The sequence below is a fragment of the Lathamus discolor genome, chromosome 5 (assembly GCF_037157495.1).
Source record: "Lathamus discolor isolate bLatDis1 chromosome 5, bLatDis1.hap1, whole genome shotgun sequence".
Lineage (NCBI taxonomy): Eukaryota > Metazoa > Chordata > Aves > Psittaciformes > Psittacidae > Lathamus > Lathamus discolor.
This window is the reverse complement of record NC_088888.1, coordinates 28,589,858-28,604,924: the sequence shown is the minus strand read 5'-3', so window position 1 is coordinate 28,604,924 and position 15,067 is coordinate 28,589,858. Positions and strand designations below refer to the sequence as shown.

The 15,067-nt window shown below is 35.5% G+C and overlaps 1 protein-coding gene across 3 annotated transcripts in view; it reads left to right on the top strand.

The window, feature by feature from the left end:
• The window catches only part of SDCCAG8 (SHH signaling and ciliogenesis regulator SDCCAG8), a 117,530-nt gene that overhangs the window by 32,208 nt on the left and 70,255 nt on the right, over nucleotides 1–15,067 (top strand). For all 3 annotated transcript variants that reach the window (XM_065680159.1, XM_065680160.1, XM_065680158.1), the window contains one exon: nucleotides 12,004–12,146. In XM_065680159.1, coding sequence (XP_065536231.1) covers nucleotides 12,004–12,146 — 143 coding nt within the window. The remainder of the gene's footprint in view (nucleotides 1–12,003; nucleotides 12,147–15,067) is intronic.

Sequence of the window (15,067 nt, the reverse complement as noted above, 5' to 3'; positions counted from 1 at the left end):
AAATGGTTTCTAAATTAATGGCAACAAGCCAGCTATTACCATTAAATCAATACCTCTTGGTTATCTTATTCTTGTTGTCAGCCCTAGTATGTTCAGTTTTACATAATACTCATCCCATGCTTTCATGTAGAATTACTCTGTCATATGTATTCATACAGTGTACTTAAATTGTATGTACTGTATACATATGCTTATACCCTTTTTCTCACAAATAAATCCACACATAATTACCTGTACATGCAGCCTGACAGAACATTAAAGACTAAGTATAACCTAACAATACCAACAATGGAAATCATTTATCTTCCAGTTTCTTTAAAGATTTGAGGTTAATGAATGCTGGGATTCATAGAAAAGTTTAAAACAAAACAAAAATAGCCTTCTAGAAAAAATGACTATATTAAAATTCCACCTGGCATTAATTGTTGATTATCTAAAACTGTGGTTTATTATAATTCAAAAACCAGTACATGCCTTACAGGTAGTCTGTGAGAAAGCATCCCATGCAGTAAGAAAGATTATTAGAGTAACCTGCAACATACTTGGCAAATAGCTTAAACAGGTGCAATCTGCAGCTTTTGAAGTGCCCTTTTTCTTGAGGTTCTGTCTGTTTTTCTCTAGGTATTCAAACTTCCAGTTATTCCTTCATAAGTTGTGATTTCCACATGAGTTGATATCTTCTGAATACACAGATGTATAAGATGCACATTAGGGTACTTCTTTTTAATATGCATTTTGTTATTAGAGCAGCCTATCCAATAGGTTTTAAATAATTCTTTTTTCTTGTAAATAAGTGAACAAATTCATTCTTTTGTAAGAATATATGTAGGGAAAAATGCAGTATTTCTAAAATTATGTTTTCGTTTACCAGTTCCCCGAAATCTTCCTGTAGGACAGTAAGTTTTTAACTTAATAAAGTACGATCTTAAGCTAGAAGCAATATTAATTCAAATTACAATCAGAAGCTAAAAATCCGAAAGAGAAGCTTATTTAATAAAATAACTCTTCAGTATGTATGGAAAATCATACAGCACAGAAAAACAGCGGCCTTAAAGCATTTTGTTTTCAGGGGTGGCTTTTTTTTTTCACTCTTGCATCCTTTAGGCCCAAGGACACTTTGAAAAACAGAAAACAGGCTTGTCGTCTGTGTCTTGACAGATATCACAGATAAAAGAGTTGGCATAATCTTGGCATACAAATAAAACAAGATGTGTTTAATAAGATATTTGAAGAAGTATCTTGGATTTTAAATCCTATTCTCCAACTTGCTTCAGGATTGCCTTTTGAACAAATTGTAAAATTTAACAAAATATTTTAACCTCCTGTATCGACATACTGGTATTTTGTTCAGTGCGGGAATGAATATACCAAAATGTGATGATTTATAATTTGATATGAAATGAAGCGATGGGAGGGGGAGTTCCTATAAGCAAAGATTATTAGAGTAATTCAGTATTTATGGAAAATAATTATATTGTTCAAATACGATTGTTAGTTCCTCAAAAAAAGGAAAACCATGAAATTCTCAGGCTCAGCATCTAGTAGCTGTTTTATACCTGTGGCTCTAGTAACCAAGAAAGTTCTGTATAGGTTCTAATATTATTTAACATGGTGAAAGGCAGCCAAAAAGAGTGTATGTACATTTTGGGGCTTTGGGTTTTGTTTGTTTTGGTTTGGCTGGTTTTTGGGGTTGTTTGGGTGTTTTTTGTGTGGTTGGTTTTTTTTTGGTTGGGGTTTTTGTGGTTTTGGGTTTTTTTGGGGTGGTTTTGTTAAGTTTTTTTAAATCATATTTTAACAGATGTTAGTAAGTCATTGACAATTATTTCATTTAAATGAAATGAAAAAATTGCATACATGTTTGTATTTAAAGAAAATCCTAAAATGTTTCATCTTATATGACACTGAATAGCAAACAGTAGTTGTTCTTTGGTCCCTCAGCCATGACCTGACCTTCTGGCTAAGAGACAGAGTTGGTACCTTCCTTTGCCACCATCTGTTCGTAATAAACACATATTTATTTTTTTAAATAGACAATAACGTATGAGTATTTTTGTGTTAATTCTATGTTAACTCTGTATTAGATGGTGCATTTTTCTTTTGTAAAAACAAAGAGTTCTATTTCGTATTGTCTTTTGATATATACTGAAAGTGAGTTCACTGTTTCTTGAGGCATGGTTGTGTTTTTAATTGTGTTTTTAAAAGATGTATTTTAGTTTAATCCCGTTTTAAAAGTCACTATATGTAAAGTTATTCAGGTGTGTCAGAATAGGCAGAAATCCCCATATGTACGATTCAGGATCATCGGATACATCAGTAAATACAGACGTGGATTTATCATACACTGGTGTTTGTAAAGTTCTTCAAAACTGGATTTATTAAAGGGAGTATATATCTTTGGTCTGAATCTCTTTTATTTCAATATCTCTTTTCTTATCTTTATTACTCAGGACTAATAACAAATATTGGCACCTTTGTATGATTGCCTATTAATATTTGATGTGAATATTTCTTAAAACTTAAAAAGTAATAAGCAATGTTATCATTTAAATTGAATAAGCATTTTGTAATATCATCCATCATGATCCTGATTAACATCAGGATTATGGAGTGAGGTATGGGGAGAGAGACATATACCAAACAGTTTCACTGCATCTGTTCATCTGGCCCAGTATGTTACAAAGTAGCATAACCTACTGCCCTCTCTTTTTGTCTCTCAGCCCTCCCATTGTGGATGTAGCTGTGCTGAAATAACAGTGACTTACTTAATACTTTTCCTTCTTAGGAGCAAGCTTTGTAAGTTATACAAGTATAATGCCTTCATGGCAGTAAACTGTGTCCACACTAGGGGTTGTACTAGCACAGCTATATCAGAGAAAAGTCACGCCCTAACCTAAATAGCTGTTATCAGAACAAAAATTATGTGGCATATTTGACACAGCAGGACTTCACTTTTATAATACTTTTTCGGTGAATTTGGAAGCACTGCATGGCATAATTTGTGCATTTTTAATAGAAATCAGACTTCTGACACCATGAAATCGTTTTCTCAAATTAGCATCACTTGCTCTTTTCTGCTCTGTGTTAGAAAAATAAAAATGAATTATGCTGTTAATAATTTGCTTTCTGTTTGTCTGTAAATCAATTTTACTTGGTTTATAAAATCTTGCAAGTTTCAGCATGTGAAAGTGAAAACAGTTTTGCAGTAGTGGTTCATGTAGTCCCAGCCAATTTGGGTGTCATCCTTATTAGATTTTTCTGACCGGTAGCATTGCACTACGGGGAGTTGGGGTCTCCTTGTAATAAAGCAAGAGGACATGTTAAATCCAGCTTCAGAAACTAACTGAGGGTTTTAAATTTCATTTTGCCATGTTTTGACATATCAGATAAATTCTTTGTGTAGAAATAAATCCAAGCTTGTAATCTTAACCTGTAAAAAGTAATTCCTTTAATACTGACTTTTAAATTGGGCAAACACAATTTGAAGCAGGGGATTACAGAATTCTGTTGCCTACCTTGTAGGCGACAGAAAGAAAAGCTCTAGAATGATTTTTAAGAAAGAGTTCTGTGTATGGAGGTTCATGAGCCCAAATAAAAAGAAGTTGGAGCATCACTGATATGCACAACCTATACGACTGGAAAGAGCTACACATCAAAGCATTTTTGTGTAGTATGACAGAGCCTAAATGATGTCTCTGTACACTATAGACTGACAATTTTGCATACAAATAAAAATCTGGCAAAATTGCTGTCCAAATGCATTTTGCCAAAGGGTATTTTGGGAATGTTTATCTCATTTGTCATAAATTCGTGATTTATAGTAACCTAATTTAGACACTGTAAGTGGAGAGATTACTGACTCTGTCTTCATCAGAAATAATGCAGGCCAAGAATTTGGGTATGATCCTGGAAATGCTGCAGAGTGCCTGATGCAAGACCACTGCAACCTTCTAAAGACACTGATTCACTGAAGTGTCTTTAGAATAGGTATCAGGCTTCCATGAGTCAGGCTTTGAAATACTATTTTTTTTTCACAAGCTGGGACATTCAGGATATCACCAGATGTTTTGAAACTTAGGTTTTAATAATACTGGTTAAGATAGGTTAGGATTATGTGTTACGTGTATTTGTGTAGCAGTCCTATACCTACAATTTTGTGACCTCATTACTTTAAAAAGATGCTCTGGAAGTTCTGTTTTGAAAGGAAACTCTGCTAAATCAATAAACATTCTTGAATACTCTTTGGCAGGGAGGAATAACTTAAAACCTAGAAGATAGCTTGGAACTTTTAGCATCAAATTTTCTTACCTGGTCTGACCTTGAGTAGCAAAAGGTCTTCTTACCTGGTCTGCCTTAAAAGTAGCAAACCCAAATTGCTATTGGACAAGAAAGCATTAAGAAAATGTGATAACCTTTGCTGTACTGACCTCTTTTTAATGTCTCATTTTCAGTTTTGGGCATTCAGTGCACTAGTTTGAAAATGGGTAAAATGATAGTACTTTATGCCTTGCTTTAGTAAGGCATTTCTGACCTGTTCAGGAGAAACACAATTCTTTTTTATAACTGAACTTATTAGCTCATTTCAAGATTTTTGAGGAAAATCATTGATCTACAACATTGATCTGTAATATGTAACAAAAGAAATGTTTAATATGTAACAAAAATGTTTAATTGCAGTTGTGATATGGCTGCTGCTGCTGTGCTGTGGCACTGCTTTCCTCTGTCAGCCACACATTCCTGAAGTATCAGTGGTATGAGCAGCCTTCATTAAATTTTTTGTCATATTTCCATAAAAACAATCCTTGGGACTGGGATTCCCAGTAGTAAAATTTTCTGTTGTAGTGTGTGTCTATGTTTCTGTACTGGTCTGCTTCCCCTAAGCAGCTGGCCTGCTAGGAGGAATGACCCAGTTGGTAATCGGGATTTTATTGTTCAGAGGTGTAGTTGGCCCGTGTAATCCTGATGCAGGTTCTGTCATCCAGTGTGATGTCACCCCATCAGTGTGTGGAAAGAGAAAATCATTTATGTGCATTAAATATTATTCAAAGTAGGAAAATAATTGTATAGTTCTTGGTATATTGTTATAGAATTGGTTTTCTTCTGTTGGGTTTTTTGTTGGGGTTTGGTTTTTTTTTATTTTTTTCTTAGACTCAGAAAATAGTTGCTTTATCAATAGTCCTTGGCCCAGTGATCAGAAAAAAACGAGTGTAAAAGTCCTTGATTATCACTTGTTGATTGTCACTGCATAGTTTTTTTTCCCAGCTATTCCTTAATGATCTCCAGGAAAAAATATGTATGTCTGAAAAGATAAAAGAAGGAAATTTTGTTCTCTCCTATTTTTCAGTAATGAAGTAGGAGTAATCTCCTTCCTTTTTTTTTTTTTTTTCCCCATGCATCTCTCTTTTTCTGAAATTCCTTTATCATCAAGCAAACCATCTATTCTGCACCACCCCATTCTGCTTGTCCCCAGCTCCCCAGAGCAATCCCTTAGAAAAACCAAACCAACTCTTGTTCCACTGTGGAACAAAATCACTCTCTTATCTCTGCTGATGGCTGATGAGCTAATCTCTAGTACAGCAGTGTTGTCTTTTAAAATGTGACTGTAGTAATCTCCATGGATTTGGAAGTTTTGTTCGTGAAATAGTACTGCAGTCCAAATATTTTGGCAAATTGAAAACAGATATTTTCAGGGAAATAATGAGGTAAAATCCTTGTATAGCATGTTTCAGCCATTCATTCTTGTCTGTTTCCCAGGGTATTTATCCACAGTATCCAGGGGCCATGTTGCTCTTTGAGAGTTTGAGTAATGACAGGCACCTAAGATTATTGCTAATTAAAAAAATTTGTGTGTGTGTATTCATATATACTTAGCAGCGTGATTTTTTTCTTGCTTCAGCTAACAATTACAGATAGGAAGTTTACTTCAACAAGACTTAAAGATGTGTGCATTTTAGAGCATCCCACCTACATGCTGTTCCCAGGAAGCGCTTCTAGCATCTCTGCTCTTCCTAGCAAACAGCAGGGTCCTGTCTCTGTTAATCCCCAAACTTTTTGGAAGCAGAGTGTGTGTGGCTGTTGACCTTTGCGTAGGTAATGGCTCTCATCTTGAGGCTCTGCCTTTTAGTGGAGCACATTGGGTGTCACAGTACTGGGGTGTCACGGTACTGCCAGCTGCCGGTACATTTCTTTGCAGTACAAGTGACAAGGTGGTCACAAAACTACTTCTCTTTGAGGAAGAGTCCCACCAGATCAGGCTAGAATAACAGCCATTCAATAAGTTGCAGCCGGTGTTGCTTACCTAGGTTATGGCTTTGCTTGTCTCTCTGGTCTTTAGAAGCCAAACAATTTGTGAGGCAGCGGTAAGGAAAATCTGTTAAAGGTGTGTTATTGGGGTTACTTCTTGTATTTCTGCTCACGCTAGTTGCGTTTGTCAGGAAGGGTTTTCAGATTCCTGTTTTGGGCTAAATGATTTGTGGAATCTGCAGTTGTTTTATGTTTTTTGTGAACTGAACTCTTTGAAAGAGTTCATCTCTGCGGACTCTTTTAAGCCTTTTGTGTCTCTTATTTTGTACTATTGATTTGTATATCTTCTTAGCTTTATAATAAATCTGCTTTTAGAAAGGAGGTTCTCCTTTAAAACCAAGTTTAGTTTCCATAACTGCGTTGTTATCTTCATTCAAATTTGAATGCAGCAGTAATTCGTACAGAGTGCAGAAGAGAGAAAAACATTGTTGGGACGTGGCGGGGGTTAACCTCATGATGGCCTTAACTCTCTTTAAAAAGTTGGATAGTTTTTCAGGTGCAATATGCTATGTCAGATGGCCATGCCTGGGAGGTCTGAGGTTTAGAGACCACTCAGAACCTAGAGTTGCTTGATTGATATCAGGATTAGGATAGAAATGACTGCAACTGACCCCTGCTGCATCAGTCCGTACTGATAGCCGTCTTTCCTCCAAATAAAATACGTCAAATTCTTGCTAATAAAACATAGTCTCGTTTTGTTGGTTTTTAAAAAACACTAATTTTAGTATTATTATTCTTTTTCATAATAGGGTATGATTGTTCTGTCCCTGATTAATTAGTATATCAGACAGTAAAGAAGGCAACATATTGTGATCAGTGTTAAAGAGTGCAAAAATTTCCTGTTACTGTTATATATAATATTTAAGTTTATGTGAATGGCCATATCAGTGGCACCTCTTGGAAAGACCTTAATTACAGCCTCAGTCCTGTACAGTGATCTCATTGCTTTGAAAGACTACTTTAGTAAATGAAACTAAGCATGTGAGCATGAGGCCTGTAAAATTTTACTGTGTGTTAATTTGAACTGTACATGCTTTTATAGATGTTGATTGCCTTTTGGGGATGTACCTGCAAATATCAACCACCACAGTAATTATACTTCACTTTTTATTACTTTGTATTTATTCTTCTAATTTTTTGGTTCTGTTTTATGCCCCTTAAAGCTTTTAGTAATGGTGAAGAAAGTAGTACAAAACAAAAAGAAAGTACTGTAAATTCACAAAAATATTTTCTTCTTCCAGAATTATTTTCCTGCAGAATTTGGGCAATGGTATAGTCAGTGCTCAATTTATTTTACAGGTTATATTGTATCTTTTCTTACCTGATGTGTGAGCATACTTGGAATAACAGTGGATGTCATAAATCATTTGGGTTTAGTATATTTTTCATTTTTTTTAAAGGTCTTTTAAAGTTGGTTTTGCATTTATTTCAGAGTACAAGTTCTTTTATCACTGCTTAATCATTCTCATTTGGTTTTCTTTAGAAAAAAAGCCCACATTTGTTTTCTCTGTCAGTTTGCTGCTTTTCAAAATTCTATGAAAAACATCTGCTACTTTGGAATTTAAAGTTGCATTTTTCTGTATACAATAGAATCAGTATCGGTATGAAAAGAATTAAACAATTATTTTAATTTTTAATTTGGCTTGTTTTGAGTGAAATTATTATTTCATTTTATCAGATTTTTTAGAGATAGAGATGTCTGGTTAATTAAACAGCACATTTTTACCACATACATAAGTATTGTTAGCTGAAGATAATTTCAGATAATTTATGAAGAGGATATTTGAAGGTTGATCTCATGTTTGAGAAATCATCATTTATGTTTTCCAGTAAATTGCATTTATGTCACTGAATGAGCATCTTCGGTGTGTTCACCTAAATCTGCATTGTGAAAATCAGAAGATAATTTGTAAATTCATCATAAACTAATGAATGAGAGTTGTAACACTTATTTAAGTGCTTTTTGGAAAAAATATAGAAGGGTCCTATATGCTTCAAAGTGAAAAACTTAAAATATAAAGTGTTAATACTGAAAAAAGAGTAATTATTTTAGAACAAAATCTTACTGCAGTGATGTTTCACTATCGCTTTAATTTTTGTTTAGTAAAACTTCTTTCTTGTAGCTGAATGGGGTATGCATGCAGAATTATGCTGATGTGTTTCAGCTTACCAATAATGATGTTTCTCTTCGTGAGGTTTCACCTGCTGTCTTGCAATGGCAAAGCACCTGTTGATATTCCTGGAAGTTTATAGACAACTGCAGTGCAAGACAGATTAAATAGTACTTTTAAAATTATGTGCAGAAGTAGTTAAGAATATTAAAGTTGTGGAGTTATGCACCAGAAGTTGCCTGTTCCAACCTTAATGTAGTCTTGTTGTACGTATGCATTATGATAATTCTGTTCCTTGTTATACTGAAAATCTGTTTCAGATTTTCTTAAATGCAAGATTGTCATCTGTCTTTTTGCAATTCTGTGCTCCATCTCTTGTCTCTCACTTACATTGAAAAGTTAAGTACCTTGAAGAAATATTCTCTGATCATGTAAAAAGCTGTATCACAGGTGATAGGCACTGAGGGATCAAATTAACACTGCATGAGAAGCAGAGTTGTCAACAAAATACTTTAGTTGGTGGTTTTGTTTCTGTTTCTCTCCCTGCAATTTCGCTGGGGCCCAGATAGCAGCTACAGAACTGCTTGTAGCTTTCCAGTAGAAGAAATGGCAACTAAATGTAACAGAAAAAGTAGTTTGAGTAATTTTGGATAGATGTTGCCGGATAAGGTTCCCCTCAAGATTAGTGAAGAAGATTAATTGGTTCTGTAATTTCTTTGTATTCTAAGTTGTTATTAATTGTGATGACCTAAAGGTGGACTGGACTCGCCATATTTTAGGATAAGAGTATAATTTGTTAGCCTGCTATAGTTTGCAAGAGAGAGGAGGGTTGGCTTAAATCGTATGAACAAGTCTCAAGTACTGAGGCTTCATTTTTTTCATTCTGTTATCTGAGATTTTAAACCAAAGTAACATGTAGCGTTCAGAGTATGGGTTGTCAGTTTTAAGAATGGTGATTCATGACTCCAGCCAAATTATTTTCAATTAATGTTTTCAGGTGTTTCAAAAGAAAGAATTTAGTTGATATCCTTAAATATACCTGGTTTCTAAGTTCCTGTTAGCTTCTTCTCTTGGGTGGCATTTTTCTGCCATCCCTTTCTCATGAGGTTCTCTGCTGTTTCTGCCATGGTCATTGCCGGAATCCTTCTGCAGAATTCCTACTTTTCATGTATCTCACACTCTGAACACCTATAAGTATTGGCATTTTTATATATATATATACATATACATATATATATATATATATATATACATGCACAAGCACATGTATGTGTGTGTAAAGGAGTTGATTCTGAATTTTGGAATTACTCATAGCAGAAGTAAAATTATTCTTCAAAACCTATGTTTGCGTTCCTGACATTTCTTACAGAAATCATAAGACTACTGTGAATCTTTAAAGATCCTGTCAAGGTGTCATTGTCTGAGTGTCTCTGCACTTTCATGACAATTGAAATGATTTCAATTCTTGGATTTATTCAATTCAACAGAAGGACATATTCTTGGGTACAGCCCTGCAGGTTCAACATCTGGTTGATGGAAGGAGAACATTTTCACCAGAGGTTCTTGCACTCGGAATTTGCTTCCCTTCTGTGGGGCTGTGTCAAAACCTGACTGAGCCGGTTTAACTCGAGGCAATGGTTAAAGCCCATCTGTTCATCGAAACTTTCCCCTGAAGGAGTGATCTAGAGTGTATTTATGTTCTCAGCCATGGCCGTGCTTTTTTCAAATACTTAGTTGATGCTTTTCAACTAACTTGTGTATTTGGTTTTTTTAAAGGTATGCTGAATGGATGTATTCTTAAAGCAAATTCTAACAATGTTGCAGAACTTCCTTATTGTTAACTTGTAAAGACAGTAAAGAACTCGTGTCCCTATTTGCTATTAATGGAGAAATAACGTTAATGAGCTGCTGCTGTTAAGCAGAATAGAGTGTAGAGAACCCACTGAGACTTACGTTGTTCTATTTAAAATATACAAAAGTTTCTGGAAATAAGTGAAAATGCAAAGTATATGTAAATAAATGCCTTTGCACACCTGGTTTTAAAATATTCTGAAAGGGCAATAGGTTGTTACGTTCTTTAGAGGGGAAGAGTACTACTGATTTTGAAGATAACTTCACTACCTTTGCATTTGAACTTGGAATTACTGATTTTATTTGTTAGGTGGTCTATGTGATAAAACAAGGTGACATTCAAACTCTAATCAAAAGTTCCTTCATGAACCTTTGTTGCGTTCTCTTGGGGGGAAAACTGTATATTAAGTAATTAGCAAAATTACAAAAAAAAAAAAAAGGAACATTATGAAACCTTTTTCTGGATGAAGAGTTCGTATTTGTCTGTGACATCATGACTGAGCAGTTTGTTTTAACATTTTCATGGGAGGAAAAGAGACTTATTACAGAGGTGATTCAAGTGCAAATATTGGGAACGAATTACATTTGGTTGTTCTTGTAGGATGTTTGAATACATAATTTCATTAACTAAAGAAGATGGTGAGGCTTGTCTACATAAGGAAGTTATAGTATGGATTTAAAGTATAATAGCTATTCAGCAGTGACTCCTTATATGAACAATTTTATCACATACTACAAGTGACCTTTCACAGCTTAGTTAACTGAAAAACATGCAAGTTCCTCCAGCCCCAATGGTGGATAAATATTTATGTAGGGAGTTAGTGTGGAATAGTTACTGCATGATAAAATTACATTGTTAACTTATTCTGTACCCCACTAGTCTCCTTAAAAGCATCCTTAGGAAAAAGTATACTATTACGTGACTGAGGTATTCCTACAGGTACTCGTATGTTGTATATGGACTTAGAGCATAATCATTCCATCTGAGAATAATTGTGAAAAACGTTTAAATGGTTGACAAGATGATTCAATTAGAGATTGTAAGTCCTATATACTTCACTGGAACCAAAGATGCTGTCATGGAACCTTGCTTATCACTATTTCTAAAATAAGTGGGCTCATCAACTAAATTAGATTGACTTACTATGTTTGGTTGGCATATAAGGACTAGTGATATTAAGATTCACAACAGCTGGTGTGTTTAGTTACAAGTCATAAATAACTTATTTTCAATAATGGTAAAATCACAAAATTACCTTTATTCTCTTGCATAATATTATGTGAATATGACGAAGCTGAATCCCCATGTCATTGCATATGTAAGAAATAGTTCTTGTGGTCATTACTTTTGCCTTTCCTATGTCCAGCAGCTTTTGAAGATAGCTGCTGTTCTGCTGCCTTCTGGCTTTTTAACCCAGTGAATTTGGGAAAGAAATACAGAAGCCTTCACACGAGAAAATGAGAAAGTGATTGATTGCATGTATCTCTTAAGCCATGTAAAGTCAACAACATTGATGTGTATTAATGTCTTTAAATATGGATATGCCTTTTAGCTTTTCATATGAATATAATTTCAAATATTGCAATTTGTTTTGCAGTTTTTATCAACAAACTACTTTTGTTCTAAAACAAAAGATTGCATGATTTTTCAGGAGCTTTGATCACCTTAAGATCTATTGTCTTAAAATGCCTTTCTATGCATTTCTTAAATACCTTCTCTTTGCTTCTGTAATTTTCTAAGCAAATAGAAAAACTGGAATTAGAGCTGAATGGAAATAAGCAGCGTTTGCAACAAGCCCAGCAGGATGTGGCAGGAGCCAGAGAGGAGTGCCTAAAACTGACAGAAATGCTGAGTAAATCTGAGCACCAACTGCACCTCACCAGGTACCCCTTATCCTATTACATGCTGTAATACCAATTTCTTTCTGCTAATTTTTTTACCACAGGCTTCCCCACAGTTGTTATAGATACTTGCAGTCACTGACTGCTTGGGCAGCCCTCAGTCATGTTAGAAGTGGAGATTTAAATGAGTTATGAACTACAAAGTGAGTTATGAACTATAATTTGTGGCAGTAAATTACTGGTGTGAAAAAAAGGTAATGTTCTGCTCTGATAATGAGGTGGCATGCATTTGGGTAGGAAGAAGAGCAAGGAAGAATGCAACTACATTCATCTTGTTGCTGTGTTTGGTAGGCCAAGGATACGTTAAATGTTTGAAACTGTCATGTGCAACAGCACCTTTAAGCATAGGAATTCTCAGATTAATAACCTGAGGTTTCTGCAGTGGGATGACCAGGAATGTGTAAATGAACATAGTCATGTAAATCTTCACTGAAGATTAAACAACCAAAAGGTAATATTACTCTATGAATGGGAGGTAACCTTGATATGTGAGGAGGATGTCACTTGCTTGGTGGAAATGTGGTACGATGCAAACACTGTGTGATGTGAGATTTTGCCTGACCATATTCCATCCTTGGATATAGTTCCCAATGCTATTTACCATACTATTCATTACACATTTCTAGAAAGCACCAAAAGGTTAACATACCAATTGTTCGTTGGAGCTCGAGCTTTGGTACCTGCAGGGATTTTTCCTTTTGCCACAGAAAATGCTATTGTCTGATTGTTTGCAGGAGTTTGGTTGGGGGTGGGGTTTTTGTTTTGTTCTGTCATCCCGCTCCCGCAAGAGTGAGCATCCAGAAACCTGGCAGCTTTTACTCAGTCCTTAAGGAAAAAACTAAGTTAGTATAAATTTTACATGGAGGGGGGGACCCTCAGATTTTTATCACTTCACAGAAGTCTGCATGTTTTTCCAAGTCTTGTATACTTTGGGCTTTGTGAGAATTCTGCCATTGAGTAAATGGAAGTAAAATAGGGCCTCATCTAAACTATTAAATTCAATGAATCATTTTTTTTATTCAGCTACATTTCTGTGTAATTCAGAGCACGGTTGTTTAACAGATGGAAGAAAGTACCACTCTAACAGCCTGTATTTAGAGAAAAAATATGCTAGAGGTTAATGAACTTGAAAAAAGTTTTGGGTGAGTTGTTAAGATATCTAAAGTTTGGATTTAGCAGAACTTTATTAATAATGATTTGTTGTGATAGTTAACCAAATGGCTTACCATGCTCCTTTTAGCAAAAGGCTGATTATATGCAGTAAAGCCTGGATATCTTGGAGGAAATCTGACTAGCCAATTTTTATTTTTTTCTTTTTATTTTTTTTTCTTGTGAAAATATTCAGCTTGTAAAAATGAGGACTATTGCCTGCTTTTACACAGCACGGTACTTAAAACTGGGTACCTAACACAGATGATTCAGGTAGCTTTTCAATCTATGATCTCTGACTTGGGAATTTTCCGAGATGCAAATCATGGAAGGCTAGGAACAGTATTTTAGGCAAGTAATGTTCTGTGGTGGCCCTGTTCTCATACAATTTCATAGATGTCTGCTTTTTGAGACAGATGCTGAACTGCTGCAGCTTCTTTGTCTGACCTAGTGCAGCTGCTGTTCTGCAAAGTCCTGATCTGTATTTCTTTATACTTTGTGTTCAGGTTAAGGCTTCTGCTCATAAGTATGCTAATAAGTATTGAAATGTTTTCTGTGCTGATGTTTTACTGTTGGAAAAATGTATACATGGAAGCATGAGAATTCTTCTTGGTATTCCCCAAATTCTATAATACTTTGTAGGTTTTTCTGTCCTTATCTTTGGGATGCCTGTCTGCTTTCCAGGCATACACTAGGTGATGTTGCTGTCATGGTTGAAGAACAGGGTGGGAAATGAGCTGAGAGATTCATTGCTGCTGAACTGTTACCCATTGTGCCCATGTACTTAGATTGGTAGGGCAGGGTTAGAAATATTCTTGCATAGTAGTCTGTTTTCCCTTCGCAGGGGCAAAGATCCGCTGCTGAAATGAAACTCTTCCTCAGTCTGTACTCTTTTGTTTCTCTCAGATCACCTGCTGCGAGAACAAGTTTTCTGTATTAGTGAAGGTGTAAAAGTTATATGTCTCTGGTGGCATTAGTTTTGCATTTTGAACTCGGTATGTTTTTAATGGATTGGTACATCCATAGCCATTGCACATGAACTTTATTCACTCATGGTCTGCCATCTTTCATTCTTTATTCCCTTCACCTCAAATGTCAGCTGTGCCAGTGAAATACTCACTTGAAGGGTAGTGGTAATAGCAATCCTATGGGGGTTAGACTCATTTATTGTGGCACTTGCCAAGGAAAACAGATTTTAAGCTCCAGAGTCCTGCCTGTGGGAGGTTGCCGCAGAAATTGCACTGATTTAGTGCATCTCTTGGGTATTCTGGCCTTGGCCTTGTCTTGCTGATTCCCCTCTTTTCAGGAAAGGACCAGCTGGTCCACTCCAAGTCCTCTCACAACACTGGACTTGAGGGAGGCCTGGACTGCTGTTACAGGGTTGTGTGTAGTCTTTCTGTTGCCTTGCATGACCTGTCTGTGTTGTTCTAGCAAAAATTAGGGGTAGCTGAGGTGATATAGAAAGAATTATTTGTCTTAGTATTTTACTAAGGAGAAAAGTTTTCACTGATTCTATATATGGACATTCTAAATAAACAGAATAATAAAACAAATACAAGAACTTTGGATTTTAATGTATGAAAATGAGACAGTAAATAATATAGGAATGGTTTAAGTGAGAAAGAGCATGCAGTCTATGTCTTAATGAGAAAACATAAAGTGCTCTTCAGAACTGCACTCTTTTCCAGGAGTCCCACTTCTCTGCTGCATCCTAGTTTTCAGACACTGTTGATTGATTACCAACTAAACAGCTT